The sequence below is a fragment of the Solanum stenotomum genome, chromosome 4 (genome assembly GCF_019186545.1).
Source record: "Solanum stenotomum isolate F172 chromosome 4, ASM1918654v1, whole genome shotgun sequence".
In the NCBI taxonomy this organism is placed as follows: Eukaryota; Viridiplantae; Streptophyta; class Magnoliopsida; order Solanales; family Solanaceae; genus Solanum; species Solanum stenotomum.
In genome coordinates this window covers 6,242,166-6,258,391 of record NC_064285.1, presented here as the reverse complement: position 1 = coordinate 6,258,391, position 16,226 = coordinate 6,242,166, and the positions used below count along the sequence as shown (strand labels likewise).

Below are 16,226 nucleotides of genomic sequence, written 5' to 3'. Positions count from 1 at the left end.
GGGGTCTATTGTGAACAACCTCCCTAACTTCACTAGACATAGACACTACGTACTACCCTTACTAAACTTCATATATAACTTGACTAATTTTTTAATTAATTTGAAATATTGAGCTATAAAACCGGACAACCTCAATATTTCACCTTGTAGTCTTATAAACAAGAGAGACAAATTAAAGAGCTCTCTCTCTCTAGAGCCAGCCAAAAGAGGAGGCAATTGCTAGCTGATAGTTATCAAGCAGTGGTACATATGGAAGGATTTTGCTTTCAATGGTTATGTGTTATTGTATTTTCGTATGTGTTACTGTTGTTTACACAGAAAGCGTTTGTTCATCTTTGGTGGACACCAAAAATAATTCAAAAACACTTCAAGAAGCAAGGAATCACAGGTCCTAAATATCATTTTCTCTTTGGTAACCTCAAAGAAATTGCAAGTTTCACTACTCCATCTTGGCCTTCCACTTTTACCTCTCATGACATTCTTCCCAATGTTCTCCCCTTCTACCATCATTGGAAGAAAATCTATGGTACGTACCTATTTTTTCAAATTTATATCGTCAGTATAAATAATATTTACACTATCAGATCATCTGAAACATATCTACCGGAATATGTGAGATGTTTGTTTCAAACTTTAACGCCTCCTTTATCTCAACTTTTCTTACCGTTTCTATCACTCTATGCATATTTTGGAAGCTAATTAACTAACTATTCACAATCCTTTGTTTGGTTCGATATATTCAAATTGGCTGAGTTGGGGAGTATTCACGCCAATAACGTTTTACGTTGTTTGTTTTCTAGCTTAAAATAGACTTTTGTCAAGTACTTGTCATCTTTTTAGTTTAATTTTCTACTACTAACTTATTTTTGGTGTATATCAGGTTCAATATTTGTTATATGGTTTGGACCAACGGCTCGTGTTACCATTTCTGATCCAGCTTTAATTAGGGATATATTCGTCCTGAAATCAGATAATTTTGAGAAAAATGAGTCGCCGGCGCTTGTCAAGAAGCTTGAAGGTGATGGTTTGCTTAGTCTCAAAGGTGAAAAATGGGCTCACCATAGGAAGATTATTACTCCTACATTCTACATAGAAAATCTCAGGGTAAGTCTTAAATATCGATTAATAACTGAATTTTAACACTATGTTTTTTAATTGTACTCGGAAAGGGTTGATTTTTCTAATGGTCACTCAACTATCATCATTTTTTGTTAAAGAAAATTGGAGTCAAGAAGAAAGGTGATTTTAAGATAACAACTATTAACTGAGTGATCATTTGAAAAATTAAACTCTATTTTTTAACTTATAGCTAACTCTACATTTATGTACAATCACCTCTATTTGTTTGCTATGTTTTTTGGAATCTTTAAAAATATTGTTGAGGTTGTGTCAGCTCTTCCAAAAAGTAGAACATTTTTGAAAAATCGAAACAATATAACTATTTATTTTATAGAAAAATTTCAACTCCTATTTATCTTTCATTTTCCTACATATAGCTAATGATTCCCATGATGGGAAAGAGCATGAAGGAGATGTTAGACAAATGGTCAAAAATGTCAAACGCCAGCGGAAAAGTAGAGATCGAAGTGTCAGAAATGTTCTCAACATTAGCAGAAGATGTCATTACGCGTATTGTGTTCGGAAACAGCTACGAAGATGGTAAAGCCATCTTTGAGTTACAAGCACAACAAATGGTTTATGCCACCGAAGCTTATCAAAAAGTATTCATCCCCGGATACAGGTCTATATCGTTAAATCTCTCTGTTACAATCATCTTCTATACCTATATATCGATTTTCCGTGTTATATCTCATGTTATTTATAAATATAGTAGTATAATCATATTAATGAATGAGAATAACGCGTTATGTATGATTTGGTAGTTAGTGGTTTGTGCAAGAATCTTGAATGTTTTTGTATTGTGTTGGACAGGTTTTTGCCTAGTAAAAAGAATAGAATATGTTGGAGATTGGATAAAGAAGTGCGTAAATCTTTGAGGAAGCTGATTGAAGAAAGGAGAAAAATAGATGAGGCGGTGTTGTCAGAAGAATGTCCGAATGATTTATTGGAAGTAATGATCAAAGCAGGTAGTGATGATGAATATAGAAATAATATCACAGTTAATGACATTGTCGAAGAATGCAAGACCATCTTCTTTGCAGGCAAACATACCACGTCTAATTTGCTCACGTGGACCACCATTTTACTCGCCATGCATCCTCAGTGGCAGGAATTAGCACGTGATGAAGTTTTAACTGTCTGTGGAGCACGTGATCCTCCCTCTAAACACCAAATTTCCAAGCTCAAGACGGTATGTTATTAATTACTTTATTCACCGTAATCATCATTTTCTTAAACAACTAAACATGCATTATTATGCATGTGGTATAAAGGTAAAAAGAACCGAACCAACTTTAATTTGTTCTTCGATAACATAATAATACTCGATGCCTCGTAGGCATGGTGAATGTTTCTATCAGATAATTTTTCACTTTAATTTAGAGAAGCTTTTTATGTGTTTTGTCTTATATACTAAGACAGAATCGTTTAGCCTTTTAGTTTAACAAGGAGAGTTTTATATAGAGGTAACATATTATATATCCTTAACCACCGATAGGGTAAAAATATTTATTATACACATGTATAGGATTGCAAGTAAATATTTATTGCCTGTGAAGAGTAAATTAGAGTTATCAAATTTTATGATTCACTTAACTAGTAAATATTTCAAAAGGTTATTCAATTACGAGAAGTTATACATTCACGATCCTCCATAATTAAGTGCCCTTTCGAGATATTACTCTTCACTTTGACTAATTTACACCTGTTTCACAAATTCTGTATGGATCCCTAGGGCTTCCTATATGATATATCCTATACGTATAATTTTACTTTTCAAAAGTTGAAGGTTACTAATCCATGCTAATTGTTACAAGCTGATACCACCGGTTCATAACTGTATGGACCTAACAATGTAAAAGAAAATTAACTGTATGTGTTTTGAATTAAATTAATTAAATGCATACTTTTTGTGGTATAATTTTCTATATCTTATCTAGTTTTATTAAGATGTACACTCATATTTAAAGTAGTAAAACTTTTGATTTTGGCAGCTAGGAATGATAATTAACGAATCTGTCCGGCTATATCCACCAGCAGTGGCAGCAATCAGACGAGCCAAAGTTGATACACAATTAGGGGATTTCACATTACCTAGAGGGACTGAACTCCTTATACCAATCATAGCAATTCATCATGATCAAACACTATGGGGACAAGACGCTAACGAATTCAATCCAGCAAGATTTGGTCTAGGAGTGGCACAAGCAGCAAAACACCCCATGGCGTTCATGCCTTTTGGCCTCGGCGCCCGACGATGCGTTGGCCAAAATTTAGCAGTGTTACAAGCTAAATTAGCAATAGCTATGATCTTGCAGCGGTTTTCGTTTGATCTTTCTCCAAATTACCAACATGCTCCTACTAAGCTACTAACACCATCATTTACTACAACGAATCCGTTCAACAACAACATACCCAATATAATCCCACAAGTGAGGTCCGGGAGGGTAGGGGATTTACAAGACCTTATCCTTACCTTTGTGGGGTAGAGAGGTTGTTCTCATTTCGACAAAAAAGAAAACATAAATTGAAGCATGGTAGCAAGAAAATATTACAGCAAAACAGCAAGATACAAATCAAATGAAAACAACTAATACTAATACACATAGAAGAAAAAGAAAGAAAGTGCGACAACACTCTGCAACCTACTAACCTAATCCTGACCTCCACTCCTTTTAGGTAACAGATTCAAACTGTAAAGATAGATATGGAAGCATATTGATTGTTAGTGAAAGATTAAATAGTGAATCACCTCAGCAGCAATCATAGCAATGAAGGCTGAGTTATTTGTTCTGACCGGTGCTCGATTCACCATCTAAACTAAAATGATTGTAATTGTAACCAACTACAAGAGAATTACAAACAAAAGAAAAAAAAAACTTTGTCAATCACATGGCTAAACCTAATTAGCAAAAACATGAATTTGGGGATTCTGATAAAACTTCAGATGCAAATTAAGTCTAAACCAAGGAAGTAAAACAGAATCACAATATATTAATTGTACTAGGTTTTTCTGAATGTCGAAATACGAGAGGAGCCATGTAAATCAAATGTTGATAATATACTAATTTAATCCAGACGAAACAGGAAATAAAACAGACTGAAAGAAACTCCGAATAGCTTACGAAGCTTGAGAAATCTCGTGTGACCGTCGGCGAACGGCCAAAAAATACAAACCGACCGGAACATCAGCGCCGACGACCGGCAAAAAAATTTGGACCATTTCTCGATTTGTGCGTGTCATCCTTGCGCAGGGGCCATGCTAATCTTCTCTGTATCGTTCCAATTTTATCGGATGTCCCCGAAGGGACGAACTCCATTGCTTCGCTACGCTTCTTATTCTGCTGTAAACTTCTAACTGAGCTCGATGTGGGAGAAACGTAGAAGAAGATACGAGTAGAGTAAATGTCGTTTTGGGTCCTTAAGTTTCAAAAAACAAATATTTAGTCCTATTTTAACAACGTTTATTTCAAAATCACCCATATTATCATAAATTCAGTTTTTATATAGACATAATATAAACAACTTGTTAATTTTCGTTACTATGAAAAGCAAAAAAAATAGATTTCATGATTATAGAGAGGGTCACATAAGTATTATTTTTGGGTTAATTACACTAAATACACTTACGAACCCCCTATACTAAAGGATTAGGGGTTCATTCGAACCTCCTGAGTAAAAAATTATTTATATGTAGTTAAATTATTATTTTTATGTATATATAATTGATGTGAAACTTCCTTTATATGTTTACTTCTCTAGATTTTAAACCTCCTTAATGAAATTATAAATAAGAAAATTTATTTGTATGAAACTCTATAAAGAAGATAAATAATTTTGTTGAATATCTTTAGTCACGCATTTAATTGACATAGAAAATAGATAACGTGTATTTCTCCCACTTAAGAAGATCACGAGTTACATCATATATAGTGCAAATTCTTCAACAATTTTTTTATTTTTTTTTTGTAAAATAGGACTTGTAAATGAAAAAGAGGAGATTTTAGAGATAGGTCATTTTCATTGTAAATTTATGAGTAGCAAAAGTTCTACGTTTGATTAATTACTCACTCTTTAGTCACATTTTCCTAGACAATTCCCATATAGTACTCTAAAGATGTCACGATCCAAGCACATGACATGTATTGTCGACTTTAACCCAACAACCTAACGGATTTGTCTCTTGGGCGCAATAATATTTGTCACAACCCAAGCCCATGGTTTGTATTTTTAACTTTCAGCACATAGAACTCATGAGTTTGTACCTTGGGCTACACCATCATCAAGCCCAAAAACGTGTGTACCATGTGAACTTGTTCTATACCTTATAAAACTCATTATTTTCCTCTCTCATTCTGAAAGGAGTTTGTAAAGATTTCTAGTCATGCATTTGATCTTACCAAATACCAAATATTAGTTTTAGCATTCAGAAAAATTAGTCAAAATATGAGAATGTTAAAGCTTCTGAATTCCAATTTGTAATAATACATGCTTTCAGTTGCCAACATTATAAGAAATACAAGCATCAATATTACATAAACTAAATTTAGGACAGGAAACAAATTATTCTTGTATTTATCAAAAATATATAGTTAGCTACATCCACTACTTCAGAATAACTAATTGTCTTACTAAGTTTAATACAATGGAATTTTATCATAAAATAATCTCTATATGCTATGTTTTCAGGGAAAAACAGAAGCTCGACACATGGGACAATCTTTTTTCCTCAGCAACCATTGTTTGATGCTGCCTATATGATATTCATGTCCACACCCAAGAATCCCAATGGACTCTTCATGCTCAAATTCCGGTTGACATATGGCACAAATCTCTTTAGTTTCTGTCTGATTATTTATTCCTTCAACAACACGATGAATTCTTGTTTTAAAATACCCGAAGAATATAGCATCCTCCTCTTGATCATCAATCAGCTCAGTTGCTGCTTGAGAATCATCTGGAGAATTTGGTGGTGATTGATCATTCAAATTGTCTTGTACATCCTGTTCCACTAATTGATAGTTGCGTGGAGTAAATGTGAATTGCCTGCTTGTATAAATTGCAAATATTGATCATGATAATCTAGAGAAGAATGAGAGTTACTCATTGTTCAACACCAGATTTTCTAAATACGATTTTTTTTCTTTTTTTGAAGCAACAGAGTATATATAGAGTTGGGTATTCGTAGTTTGTTTTGGGTATTTCTCCTAATTTCTTTAGGAATACGATTTAAGTAAGGAGAAGAAGAGGGAATATAACTAATTTCCCACTAATATATTATTTTTTTTTGTAAATAGAGGCTATTTAAATTATTAGTAAGAAAATATATCTATATATAAAATATATTTATTGTAACTATCAACCAAGAATCTGATCATGTTTGCAACCTGAATATGAAAAATTAGCTACAAGTTTGATGCAAAAGGGGAGACACCGCCCTCCGCTTTGCAGTCATAGAAGTTGGCATTATGCTTTTCAGACGCCATTCAAGGTTAAAAGGGTAGCCTCGTGTACAAAGCATCCCGCATTAGCAGGGTTGCACCCTAAGGGGGAGGGTGTGATGTAGACAGTCTACTCTAATGCAAGCATTAGTGATTGCTTCCACAACTCGAACCCATGACCTATAGGCCACACACAGTGGCGAATTTAGAGCCAAAAAATAGGGCGTCCGCACCCGTGGTTTCTTCGTAAAATTAGATATTTTATGTCTAAATGATCCACATGGTTAAATGTTGAGCTTTTGACCTTGAGGATTAATGATTAATTTCCACTTCAATACATTTTTACTTGGTGCACCCATGTTCGAAAAATCCTAAATTCGTCTCTGGCCACACGGAGACAACTTCACCGTTGCTCCAAGAATGCTCCCCTTGGAGGCCCCATACACCATTCAAGGTTGACTTCAGTTTCTGCTGCAGTGCATTTATACTGCAAATTAAGAACATCAGAAATAAAACCCATTTCCACATAGCTTTGCCTTTAACAAGTTCGCTAGTATGCTAATGAGAATATGAATTTAAAATTCCAATTTCAGTGCGATTGCAATAAGATAAAAGGAATTGACTTGTCGATTAGGGGCCATAACACTACCAGTATACTTGATGTCTTCTGTTTCCACTTTGCAGCTTGTTAGAATCAGAAATAAGATCTAACAACATATTCAATCCTACGACACAATTCAGTTTTATACTCTATCATTTACAACAACGAATATATTCAACAACAACAACATACCCAATGTAATCCCACAAGTGAGTTCTGAGGACACTTGTGGTGAATTCTTTAAATGCATCTTCAATCTGCTTCACCGTTATTTCTAAACCAAAAGAACAGAAATATACATTACATTCTTTCTCAAAAAAAACAAATTAGAGTGATGCAAAATGTTAAACCTCCATCACTGACAAGGCCTTAACAATCCTAATCAAGCAACCACTATTTTCTTTCTTCCATAATTTATTCAACTATTAAATCACAATATTTGAGAGAACAAAAAGTTGAAAACATATTCAATCCCATTTAAGAACATATTCAATCCCATAACACAATTCAGTTTTATACACCATCATTTACCACAACGAATCCATTCAACAACAACATACCCAATGTAATCCCACAAGTGAGTTTTGGGGACAGTAGAATGTACGCAGATCTTATCCTTAACTTTGTGGGGTAGAGAGGTTGTTTCCCGATAGTCCCATGGCTTGGCAGAAAAGAAAAGAAATCGAAGCATGGTAACAAGAAATATGACAGCAAAACAACAAGGGTGATGTTGAGATAAACGTTCTTAACTATATGTTGAATTTGTATCACAATGATGTCTAAGTATAAGTCAATATATATTTTCCTTAGATACAAAATATATATTGACTTATACAATATAGCTTATCTATACATTATGATATACTCAAAAAGGTTAATGTAGTTTAACTATACGTGAAGATACACTGATTATACATGAAATATACAATCATGATTCAATCTCAATCAATTCAAAATCACCTCTAAACAATCCTAAATTTTAGATATGAAATCTTCTCGATGTTTCAAGTCTTTTGATATATATTCGTACGTTGAAATTTTTTGAGTAGTGACATTATAACTTGTGTTTCCATAACCAAGAAAAAGGACAATTGCTAAATGGACTTTCATTCACTATTTAGCACTCAAGTCATTGTAGTTCCAGTTTGAATACAAAGGATCAAAACTAGCAACTTTTGAACTCTAAATAATACTTTCTACCAGCATGCAAAATTTGCATGCACTTACCATAACTCCAAAATATTAGAAAGGAGAATGGATCAAGAGATTACAAAGAAAATAACAAAAAATAAAAGGGATTGAAAATGTACTAGACAATTAAACACCTATGATATATGTATGTATGTATGTATACAGTTAGCTTTGTAGCTTTGGCGGTTAGGATGAGAGTGCAAGCTCAGCCCATGCTAAAGACGATGCCTTGAGCTCTGCAGTTATGGATGTGTCAATGTCGCTCTCCAGCATAGCACACAAATCTCTCATCGAAGTCCTGCTACTCGAACTTGGGTGGATACAGAGATTGACCACTTCAGAAATCACTTTGAGGTCTTCGTATCTGAAATGTTTCAACTCGGGATCTACAACATATGGCAATACCTCTGGCAATTCAAGGAATTCTTTGGCCTGCCATATCAGAGTCAACTTGAGATTCCATAAAGCACGAGTCCAGGTTCCAGAGAGAGAGTTATCATTATACAAAAGGCATAATACACAAGCAGACACTCAAACTTGGCCTAAGCTAGCATGTAAGCACTCCCAACTTTGAGAGTGCACATCTAAACAACTCAACTCGTCTAGACGTGCACTCTCAAAGTTGGAGTACTTATTTGCCATCTGAGGCCACGTTTGAGTGTATATTTATGTACTATGCCTATACAAAAACTTCATGAAAAGAAATGCTTACCCAATCTACTAAGCACCCTTTGTCTTTGCAATTTGCAGGTCTTCCGCTGATTATTTCGAGCAGTAGTACTCCAAATGCATAGATGTTACCCTGCATGTCAAGATGACGGCTCTGTAGAGAATTTGGAAGGACACACATTGCTCCTTCACTACTGATAGCACCGGAATTCTTTTCTGATCTGGCAAATGTTGTTTTCCAACTTTCAAAATCAACAAGCTGCACCAGATAAATTAAACTTTGAGAGAAAAGGGTATGGAAAATCAGCTTTTTATTGCTCGGGTTAAAAAGCACAAAGGATTGAGCTTGAAGGAAACCAAAATGGAAAAATGTAAGCCCAAATTGTTTGTAAGGAAACTCGGCGAGTTCAAAGACAAAATGAGCAGAAACCGTGGAGAGTAAACTAAAATTGTCTTATGGATGAGCACAATTGACAGTAAGATTAACCAGAAAGTTTAACAGCGAATTGGTTTTGCAGCAGTGATACAGAAATCTTTCGCTTACCTTGGGAGAAAAATCTTCTGTGAGATATACAGCATTTGAATTCAGTTCTGATATAGTGAATGGCGGGTCAAGTTCTGAATGGAGATATTTCAGTCCTTTAGCGATGCCAATAACTATTTTCATTCGCCGCGTCCAAGAAAGTTGGCACCCTTCTCCATCTGTGATAAGTTCAAAGAGTTTGGATTTCAGCCTCTAAAACATACAGTAGCAAATATATAAAAAATAGTTTTTTCCACTCACAATGGAGGTGTTCATATAAAGTCCCGTTAGATGCATACTCGAACACCAACATCCTTGTGAAGGGACTGCTCTCTCTGCAGTAACCTAGAAGTTTTGCAGTGTACTCGTGATTTATTCTGGCCAATTCAGCTACCTGAGTTTGTAAGCCATACAAGTTAGAGCATTGCAGCAAAGATGAAATTTTTATTGGGCACGAGAGCTCAGCAGTAGCCATGTATTTTAAGGAGAGAACAGGCTTCACCTCTTTCTGAAAATAAAGCTCTAGATAGGTGGTCCACTGCTCTTCTTTGACACAGATGGAAATTACAGCTAATTCAGGTCCGCCTTTCACAGTTCCTTTATAGACCAAGCTGTCTGGTGAGGATCCAATAATGTTGCTGAAATCTTCACAAGCTACCTCAAGTTCTTGTCTGCTATATCTTTCAACGTCCTTTAGCATCTCAGTATCTGACAAAGAAACATTTGTTACTAATAGAAATGTGAATATAATTAATGCTTCTGAACTTGTGATCCTATACCCTGTGTGGGGGTCTGGGGAGGGTGAGGTGTATGCAGACCTTAAACCTACCTTTGTGGAGGTAGAGAAGTTGTTTTCCAAAACAGGTTTTGAAAAATACAAGAGTAAGGAAGCTATTGTGAAAATATCATAAAAAAAGAAAAAGGCATAATACATTAATGTGCCCTTTAACTTGGCCTCATTTCACATTTATGTCCGCCAACTTTGGGTATGCACAAATAGACACTTAAACTTGTATAAAGTTGAACAAATAAATACACACGTCCTACGTGGCATCCTACTTCGCAATTTGCGTCCTACGTGGTGTCCTATTTGTAGTACTAAATTGAAGAATCAGATCCTATATGAGAAAGAATTAAGGGTGTGTTCGGTATGGAGGTAGGGAAAACAAGTTCCACAAGTGGTATTTCACATCAATTGTGTCCTCCCCACCCTCCAACACACCTCATCTTCACCCCCACCCCGTAAGCCCTATCCCCACCATTTGGGACCCCTACCCCTACCCCCACCTCCCATAGTATTTGTCTAGATTATATACAAATCCTATTAGGGTGGTGTTTTTTACTTACATACCGAACAGAAGAAAGTAAGTAAGGAATCCACATATTTTCTGGAAAATGTTTTCCAAGGAAACCATTTTTCCTTCATACCGAACACACCCTAAGTCAATACAGAATCAAGCAATACAAATGTTTAAAGGCAATTCTTAACTGTAATCCCCCAACTGAAATTGCATGGTACTCACCTACATAAACTGCCATATGGTCTTTCATATGGTCTTTCATACTTGCTGATTTCTTCCAAGGGATGATAATAGAAGATTCGTTCTTACACTTCTGAATGGCAGCCAAAATAGCCACAAGGAAGAGAGAACCTGCAATAACTCCAGTTACCACTTCTAACACAAAAAGCCAGGTAGGTTTTGAAGCAGACTTATGTTTGGCTCTTCCTTCAACAGTCCGGTGCTTATTATTGCTCTGCGCTGGATTGCTTTTGGCAGGTGGAGTGCCTCCTATAATGCAAAAGTTACAACAATCAATTCAATTATTTTAAAGTTGATCTGTTCAACTGCGACTGTTAGTGAAATGGGCGAACTTAGTCGCAGAAGCCTCTTTAGGATATACAATCAAAAGTAAGCATGACCAGCTTGCATTTTCGTACACTAATGTATGCATAAAAGATTCAAAGTGTAAGAGTTGTCTAGCAGATTACACATACCACATAAAGCAGTAGAACGCTGCCTGGGATCTTTTGCTTGAAGGCAATTTCCTTGAAAGCTAGTTCTATAGAAAGAACAAAATAATAGGCACTCAGAAATTGAAATAAAGAGTATAAAAAATGCTTGTGGATCGGAATTAAGAACTATACTTTGAAAGGTACTCCAGACACTTCGGTATGCTACCAAAGAAGAAGTTGAAGGAGAAATCAGCAACTCTCAGTTGAGATAAACGACAAAGACCAGTAGGTTTGGCACCAGAGGCATGCCTAAACAAAAATAAAAGACGATTACTAAGAAACCAACTGTGAGATAAAACTTAAAAGGGATCTATGTAGAACAATTACAAGTTCAAGCAAGCATAGGAGGCTTTTTACTGATTTTTCCAGAAACTATACAGAATATTGCCGATAACGTCAGTGATGACTTTTGAATATACATGTTGAACCCTTTAAGATTTCATTACACTCGGTAATCGTGTGAAGTTTCTAGGAGAACAACAAATGTATTAAATTAAGTTCAAGTACAACAGACATACATGTCAACAGAAGTCCAGCACTATCAATCAAGACGACAGAAAGATTAAGCATTAGCCATAATCTTTCAATTTTAAGACTCTGTAAATGTCCAGACAAACTGCAGCAAATCATATGCTAATTGAGATACTATGGGCACCTTAGAAGATTAAAAAGATATATAAATTTAATCAAGCTTCAAATATTCCAAAAATTTTGAATGTATAATGCTCTTAAGTCCTGGAAACATTACATTTTATAGAGAATCATTTAGTAAGGGTATAGTTAACGACTTAAACAGAAGATTTCAAGCTTCACATATCCACCCCCTCCCCCAAAAAGACGAAAAAAGGCAGCTTCATAGTGTACAAGATTGAAAAATCAAATGAACCACGTCTCTAAAGCATTTGCAACAGTAAATCTTCTACCAACGTGATAATGTAAAACCTACATAACAGCAAATCCAAAGATTAAAAATGCATAGAATTGAAGAATTAGCACTGTCCATATTCGACTTACATCCCATACGCACTGGATGTAAAATTTGAGCCATTACTGGCAGGCAGTGGTCCTTTGAGCTTATTTCTGTCCAGGCGAAGTTCCTGAAGGTATATCAATTTACCAAGCTCAGAGGGCAATTTACCTGTTAATCCATTGTATTGAAGGTTTCTGCAGAGACATAACAAAACTAGATGAGATAAGGAAGCTTCATGCAAGTCAAAAAGGAAAGTACACATACAACAATGAACACTCAAATTGCACTAACATCTTTATAATGTTTGACAAATTGCCAAGCTCGAGAGGAATTGGTCCTGCAAGCTGGTTAGAACCCAAATCCAAGACCTTTAAATTTTTCAACAAGCCAATCTCCTTCGGTATTGTACCAATCAGTACATTTCCATGCAATACCCTGCACATCACCAATACATAGCATCAAGCTTTTACCAAATCTTTTATGCACCGGAGTTACAAGTATAAGTTTTTCATGGAAGGAACAGCTTACAGTTCTTGCAAATAAGAAATCAAATGCAAGTTCGGCGAAAGAAAACCCTTCAAAGAAGCACCAGAAATGTTACTGAAAAATTACATAGACAGGAGACGTTGTAAACTCATTAGTAAAGGCTCAGTTGTTCTACTAACATGTATCGAAAAGTAATGAAATAAGTTGCATCCAATTGAGAAAAATCAATCCAACAAACAGATAGAAAGAAAATGAAAATGCCATATGCAGAAGGCACTTCTCTCACATTTTTATGACATGATCTCGTGCCGTTGAGCAAAAAATTCCAGACCATCCACAAGGATCTGAATCTAAGGCATTCCAATTTGAGAATACCAGATGTGGATCTTCATAGATAGCTTCCCTGAAGTTATTTAGAGCATGAACTGTGCAAATCCAAATTACTCCCAAGTCAGAATACTGATATCAGTTATGAATTATCAACTACCAACTACTTTGCATTAGCATTTCATCAATACAGTATCTCAACGCAAAAAAAATCCAAGATTTTTACTAAACAACATCATATAAATTTTTCTTTTCTTTCATCAAAGCGACAAATGGTTGAATCTTAATGGATCGAGGCAACAAGGACACTCTACCACTTACAATACCACATCACATATTTATAAACAACCTCATATAACTTTTTTTTCTTGCTGCTAATCAAATCAACAAATGGCTAAATCTCAGTGGATCAGAAAAGCAAAACCACTCTGCAACTTACAATACCCAATAGTGTAGTATTTAAAAACGTCATATACTTTATTTTTTTCTTTCTACTAATTAGAACAACAAATGGCTGAATCTTAGTGGATCAGGTAAGCAAGACCACTCCGCCACTTACAATACCCGTCAACATATTTACAAAACAACATCACATAACTCCCTACATTGTCCTAAATCACACAAATTAAACTTCACAAATCAAGATCTAAGCAACATAACAAGTTTATGAAATTGATAAGCATATACCTTCATTTGATGGAAAAGCATCACATTTCAGAAAAACCAGTCCAACAGTCACTAAAACTCCAAATAAAACCCAATTTCTCATTTTTCCTCTTCTTGTAATCATTTCCCATAAACAACAAAAAAGAACAATGCTTTACAAAAACCCAAAACTGAAAGAACCCAGCATTAGAATTACTTAAAAATAACAGAAGTTGGAGAAATGGGTCAATCAAGAAACAGAAAAATGAGTTCTTGATTTTGTTTTTAGTAACAAAATGAGAGAAAGCTTGAGGATGAATCCAAGATTGTAGAAAATGTAACAACCCCAAGTATGGAAAAGTTCAAATTAAGAGAATGAAGTTGAAAGAAACCTACTTATAACTAGAAAGTAGTAGTAGTAAAAGAAGAAGACTTGAGTTCAAAGAGAGTTTTGGTGACAAAAACAGAGACAGTTCATTAGAAGAATTGATAAAGATTTTTCTATTAGAGGAAATGGGAGAAAATGGGAGTAAAAAAAGAGAAATTTAAGTGCAAATGCAGATTCAGAGAAGTGAAAAAAAAAAGTACAGAGAGAGACAGAGCGGCGGGGAAAAGGAAGTGGAAAAGAACAAGGGGGTATGTGGGTCGTGAAATGTGGTGAATTGACTTCAATTTGTTTTTGGTTGATTCAGCCCACGTCAAGCATTTGGTCATGTTTTATCGTAAAATAAAAAATATTTTAAATTGATATTATATTCATCATTGCGTCGGAAAGTTTCATATTGAGGGTAAATGGCTCCCTAACAAAGATTACTTTATATTTAAGGGAGTTCAAATCTGAGACCTCTTGATTAAGGATGAAAGAGTATAAATCACTCAACCACAATTTTGGTTGGTTGATCATAAATATATATATAAATATAAATTGGGGTTGTTTATAATCCCATTTTTTATATGTAATTTAGAGTGAAAAAAATTGGTTGTTTTTTTCAAATTTTTGAAAATTTCAATATCTAACTTCAAGTTGAATTTCATAAATTTATGGTCAAACATGTTTTTTTGAGTTCAACTTCGAAAAAAATTCATGATCAAGCGTGATCTTAAATTTTGTGGTATTTTTCTTTTTCAGTTTTCATTTGTGTCTTGTATTCCACATTGAAGTTTGACTAATTCAAATATGTATTGAGTAGGATTCAATCAGTGTAATGCTCCCCTAACATATATTTTTTGAGGTAAAAATGACATTCAAGCTAATAAGAAGCTCTATCGCCAACTATATCAAAAAAATTGCAAGATTTATACTCATGACTCAAAATTAAAATCTTTAATTAAAGGAGGAACAGACCAGTATCATTTGCTACATTTTTTTGTTTGTCAAAGGGTATTTTCTTTCCTGAAAAAATAAAAAAGAATGAGCATAAAAAGTCCACCTTTTACCATATAGCTGCTAGGGCATTTTTCCATGGCTATGAATCTATCACCTCCAGATATTTAGTAGGCGTTTGATCATAAGAATTTAATATTTTATTCAAATTTTTGAAATAGAATTAAAGATGAAGTTCTCTATTTGATTATATTTTTCGTAAAATAGAAAAGATAACAATTTATAGAAATTATGAAAATGAGGTGGAAAACAAGTTATAGTATTAAGCTATTTTTCAAATTTGAAATCTAACTTTAAATTACATTAAACATTTTCATTACCAACATTAATTTTCAAGTACAATGAAAAATAATTTGAAATAATAAATATTTTTTATGGTCAAACATGCAAAAATGCAGTGAAAAAAAAACAATATGGACCATGTACCTACTTAGACATCATTATTGGAAATTGAAAAGAATAAAACAATTAAAAGACATAAATCATTTTCATATTTATATACCTCTAAAATAATAATAATAATGGGAAGAAGAAAAAACTTACTTTGTTCAAAATACTATTTATTGTTTGACCATGTTATAGTGACATTGTATAGAATGTAGAGATTAAGGATTGCCATATTTTTATTTTTATTTTTTAATATAAATGAATTAAGGGTAAATTAAATAGTAGTTGGGACAGAAGATTGTGTATTTTTTTTATTAATTAAACATGGAGGGTCCTCCTTGACAGTGCTTATAAGCAAAACAATACCAAAAAAAAGTGACATTTCTATAACAAAAAAGTAGATTATTTTTTAAGTTAGAAGAAACTTATTAATCCATGTTTACACTAAATTTAAAAGACTTAAATTTTA

General features: G+C 34.2%; 3 protein-coding genes and 1 non-coding gene across 5 annotated transcripts; 1 reads left to right on the top strand and 3 right to left on the bottom strand.

The window, feature by feature from the left end:
• The first annotated feature begins 152 nt into the window (after nucleotides 1-152).
• LOC125863224 (cytochrome P450 734A1-like) lies at nucleotides 153-4,245 on the top strand. 2 transcript variants are annotated; one of them, XM_049543398.1, is made up of 6 exons: nucleotides 153-526; nucleotides 881-1,104; nucleotides 1,497-1,741; nucleotides 1,933-2,087; nucleotides 2,163-2,311; nucleotides 3,114-4,245. In XM_049543398.1, the coding sequence occupies exons 1-6, from the start codon at nucleotides 250-252 to the stop codon at nucleotides 3,606-3,608; spliced, it is 1,545 nt and encodes a 514-aa protein (XP_049399355.1). In that variant the 5' UTR covers nucleotides 153-249; the 3' UTR covers nucleotides 3,609-4,245. The 2 variants fall into 2 exon arrangements, with proteins under 2 accessions (XP_049399355.1, XP_049399354.1); XM_049543397.1 differs by having other exon boundaries at nucleotides 1,933-2,311.
• Nucleotides 4,246-4,327: 82 nt separating this feature from the next.
• Nucleotides 4,328-4,430, bottom strand: LOC125863501 (U6 spliceosomal RNA). The gene has a single exon (XR_007446164.1). It is a non-coding gene; the product is annotated as a U6 spliceosomal RNA (small nuclear RNA).
• Nucleotides 4,431-5,804: 1,374 nt separating this feature from the next.
• LOC125862887 (RING-H2 finger protein ATL5-like) lies at nucleotides 5,805-7,277 on the bottom strand. Its single transcript, XM_049543009.1, has 3 exons — nucleotides 7,210-7,277; nucleotides 6,907-7,047; nucleotides 5,805-6,165 (listed from the first exon to the last, which is right to left on the bottom strand). Exons 1-3 carry the CDS (start codon nucleotides 7,275-7,277, stop codon nucleotides 5,805-5,807), a joined length of 570 nt encoding a protein of 189 aa, XP_049398966.1.
• Nucleotides 7,278-8,252: 975 nt separating this feature from the next.
• On the bottom strand, nucleotides 8,253-14,576 carry LOC125863016 (probable LRR receptor-like serine/threonine-protein kinase At1g63430). The gene is made up of 13 exons (XM_049543151.1): nucleotides 14,029-14,576; nucleotides 13,301-13,439; nucleotides 13,057-13,128; nucleotides 12,820-12,963; nucleotides 12,573-12,722; nucleotides 11,691-11,807; nucleotides 11,541-11,605; nucleotides 11,068-11,334; nucleotides 10,047-10,252; nucleotides 9,806-9,938; nucleotides 9,566-9,723; nucleotides 9,065-9,280; nucleotides 8,253-8,784 (listed from the first exon to the last, which is right to left on the bottom strand). Exons 1-13 carry the CDS (start codon nucleotides 14,129-14,131, stop codon nucleotides 8,539-8,541), a joined length of 2,016 nt encoding a protein of 671 aa, XP_049399108.1. The 5' UTR covers nucleotides 14,132-14,576; the 3' UTR covers nucleotides 8,253-8,538.
• Between the last annotated feature and the right edge of the window lie 1,650 nt (nucleotides 14,577-16,226).